The sequence below is a fragment of the Limulus polyphemus genome, unplaced genomic scaffold, assembly GCF_000517525.1.
Source record: "Limulus polyphemus unplaced genomic scaffold, Limulus_polyphemus-2.1.2 Scaffold1020, whole genome shotgun sequence".
In the NCBI taxonomy this organism is placed as follows: Eukaryota; Metazoa; Arthropoda; class Merostomata; order Xiphosura; family Limulidae; genus Limulus; species Limulus polyphemus.
The window spans coordinates 296674-300182 of NW_013666630.1; the positions used below are offsets into that span (position 1 = coordinate 296674).

The 3509-nt window shown below is 32.1% G+C and overlaps 1 protein-coding gene across 1 annotated transcript; it reads left to right on the top strand.

Annotated features, from left to right (window-relative positions):
* The first annotated feature begins 882 nt into the window (after positions 1-882).
* Positions 883-2553, top strand: LOC106461733 (glycine-rich protein-like). Its single transcript, XM_013921581.2, has 3 exons — positions 883-1078; positions 1316-1723; positions 2394-2553. The coding sequence occupies exons 1-2, from the start codon at positions 965-967 to the stop codon at positions 1718-1720; spliced, it is 519 nt and encodes a 172-aa protein (XP_013777035.2). The 5' UTR covers positions 883-964; the 3' UTR covers positions 1721-1723; positions 2394-2553.
* Positions 2554-3509: the final 956 nt, after the last annotated feature.

Sequence of the window (3509 nt, forward strand, 5' to 3'; positions counted from 1 at the left end):
CTTAGTAAATGAGACTACACCACTATAGTGATATAAGTAAACATCAGCACTGATGTATAGTTTGTTTGATGAGACTAGACCACTATAGTGATATAAGCAAACAGCAGCACTGATTTATAGTTTGTTTGTTGTAGTTAAGCAAAAAGCGAGCCACCGGTTTCGAAACCTGGTTTCTAACGTTATAAGTCCGCAGACTTACCGTTGTGCCACTAGAATAACTTGTGAATAGAGAGTAAATATATTGTTCAGGTTGTATAACACCTTTATTAGTTAAAATTTGGGTTGAAAATTCTACTTTTGTTTCAAAGCTCTAATCTTATTCCGTTAGGAAATGTTTCCTGTAAACGTGTCCTGACTGTTAGTTTGAATTATCTTAAAGTATGTGTGTAAACAAACACACAGTTGGGAAATATCGTACAACAATAAGAATAAAAGGTAAAGTACTTTTGTTTCAAAGCTCTAATCTTATTCCGTTAGGAAATGTTTCCTGTAAACGTGTCCTGACTGTTAGTTTGAATTATCTTAAAGTATGTGTGTAAACAAACACACAATTGGGAAATATCGTACAACAATAAGAATAAAAGGTAAAGTACTTTTGTTTAGTAGTGCTGACCTAAACTATTTATTTTCAGTGAGATATGTATACAAAAAAGTTGCTCACGTTTCATGTTGTTGCTGTCCTTGTGGTTACTCTAATAGTATACGATAAATGTTGTTTGTCCTTCTCTGGACTAGTTGATAGACCGAACTTTTGTGATCACGTAAAAAACCTTAGAATATTTCATACACGCATATGCCACACCTATTAAGACATGTAAAATATTGTCAAGCTATAAGCATAAACTATACTTATTTAGTCGAGTTTTTTCTTATAAATGACGGAGTTATGCAGTTTGTAATATTGTGATGAAGGTCAAAGCTATTATAAACCTTCAAGATCTTGTGGAGGTCTGGCAAGTGAGATATGAATTCAAAATACTTTTTTTTCTTGTTAAAAGTTGGTATAAAAGAATCAAACCAAAACACGAAAAGCACAAACTTGGTTACTCTACCAGAAGTCACAGCTACAAACATGCTGGTGAGTAGTGTCTTATGTAAACTTCAGTTAAACTTTAACTGGCTAACTGTTAGAATTTCATTTAGTTTTATAATCGTGGAAAAATTAGACTATAATATTAGTCTATGATGCAGGATTGTATAAATATAAAACTTAATAACTTTGAATTCTTTTTTATATTTTACAGTTTTGTTATGTGAAAGCATTCCATTAAAATAATGAATTAGTTATAATAATATTATTATATTCTCTCTGTAGTTCGTCGCTCTTTTCCTTGGTCTTCTCGCTTGCTCTCAGGCTGGTCTGCTTGGAGGCTATTATGGTGCTGGTGTCGTAGCCCCTGCTTATGCAGCAAGTTATGGTGGTCCTGACCCTACCGGTGCCTTTGCTGTAGCTCAAGGAGCTGCTGCTAACCGCGAAGGTGCCATCCTACGTGGAGTCCCTGTTGGACGTGCCGCTGCCCATTCTACTAATGTGAACCACGGTGGATTCGGTCTTGGCCATGGCTTTGCCTTGGGTGGACTAGGCTATGGTTATGGACTTGGCGGTTTGGGTTACGGCTATGGAGGTTTAGGTTACGGTTATGGGCTTGGAAGTTATGGCTATGGACTTGGACTGGGTCATGGATACGGTTTTGGCTTGGGCAAGGCCTTGCTGCACTAAATAGTAAGTATGAAATAACAAAACTCTTATTTTTTATAAGTAGTCTTGTAAAAAAGCATATAAAACTGTGAAAAATAATTTACATGCTGTATTTATTTGATATGAAATTCATTATTTCCGTTAGATGGCTTTAGATTTTGCTTATTGCTAGTTCGCATTACATGTACATAGGAAACACTTTGTTAAGTAAACCTTACTGAAACGAACTCTTTTACCTATAATTTCCGTCTTTAGAACAATTTTCATAACCTGATTAATAATCCTTGTTTTATATGATGGTAGTGAAGGTGTTAACATATCAAAAGTAGATTCACCATTCTTATTGGATGTCTCATTAACAAGCTCTTTTCCATTTATAATATAATATAATTGTAGATACAGATGTTTGCAAGGGAATAAAGCTAGGTAAAATACTTGCCCAAACTACGCTCTATTCAGATTAAAATAGTTTTTACTTTATTACTGAGAATGCTTTAAAAAATCTTACTACGAATTTTACTATCATCTAAAGAAACCTTTAATAAGTAGAGTATCAAGTTGAAGAAATAAGCTAGACGTCATTACAGTGAAACAACATTTGTGTTAAAAAAATGTCGGAAATAAAATATTAATGTTAATGCTAATAAATGTAAATTATTTATTTAAAATCTATATTTCATCTCCTCTGTAACAGTTACCTTCGGCCATCGATTCCTGCTACGGACCGGACGTTACCAATTATCATTACCAGAATATTGACTATTACTTGCTTCCATCTCTTTGCTTAAGACGATTTTCTGGGGATATAAATATGATATATTTTTACGTGTGAACTGGAGAAACTCAATAAAGATATATTTGTTTATTATTTACGTGTTGTGCACTTTATTAAAGTAACTTATATAAATATTTATTTATTTTGGAGTCAAGAGTTTGGATTATACAAGCCACTTAACTGTTTTCCTTTTAAAGTAAGAAGTCTGCCAGAACATGTTTGATTTGAACCTTAAAAAAATGTGTAAGCACATATTATACGTCACGGGCATATTGACAGTACGAAATAAAAATATAATACTGAATATTATGACATATATTATATAAACACAAGTATACAAGAAAAATAAACTATCCTTTAAAGTTGATATTAAAATATATTAACGCATATAACCCGAGATCAAACAATTTTTTAGAAGACTGATCATGGAGGTATAAGGATAAAACATATATATTGTTCAAAATAAAACAGTTTCAAGTTTCTAAATATGATGATCTGTACTGATTTAATAACGACTTAGCTCTCTGTATTTCTAGCCGGCAGGAAGCTATGTTTTATACAGAGAATGCAAAAAAGTTCAGAGTTTACTTTGTAAACTTTGTTTTTACATGATGGTGTAAATACGTTTTGGTAGTTTTAAACATACAGTGCTTAAAACGAATTGATAATGAAAAAGGTTACGTTAAGAAGTTTAGGTTTCTAAAGACTACATATATTGATCAAATGAAAACACAGAAACAACTTAGATCATATCACTTTAACTCCTGGTAATTTCAGCATTTTGTTCGCCTGTAGATATTATGTAAAGAAGTTTTGTATATACGTAGCTTTCTATAACTGTATAATAAAAAAATATTAACTGCTGATCTTAGTAAACTATGTACTTAGAACAAAACTCAAGATCAATCTGGTTTTCATTGTAACTAATCGAATATACTTTTCATAGATGTCTACTTATGAAGTTTAGAAGAAATTAATTCATAAGTTGGGTACTTTTTCTGTTAATGATATTTTCGGTCGTAATCCCAAGCGATT

What these genes read in the sequence shown, in the direction of transcription:
- LOC106461733 (XM_013921581.2), top strand. Translation starts at nt 965, where the DNA reads ATGAATTCAAAATACTTTTTTTTCTTGTTAAAAGTTGGTATAAAAGAA. An exon ending in TCACAGCTACAAACATGCTG is followed by an intron (nt 1,079 to 1,315) that starts GTGAGTAGTGTC and finishes TTCTCTCTGTAG; the next exon opens with TTCGTCGCTCTTTTCCTTGG.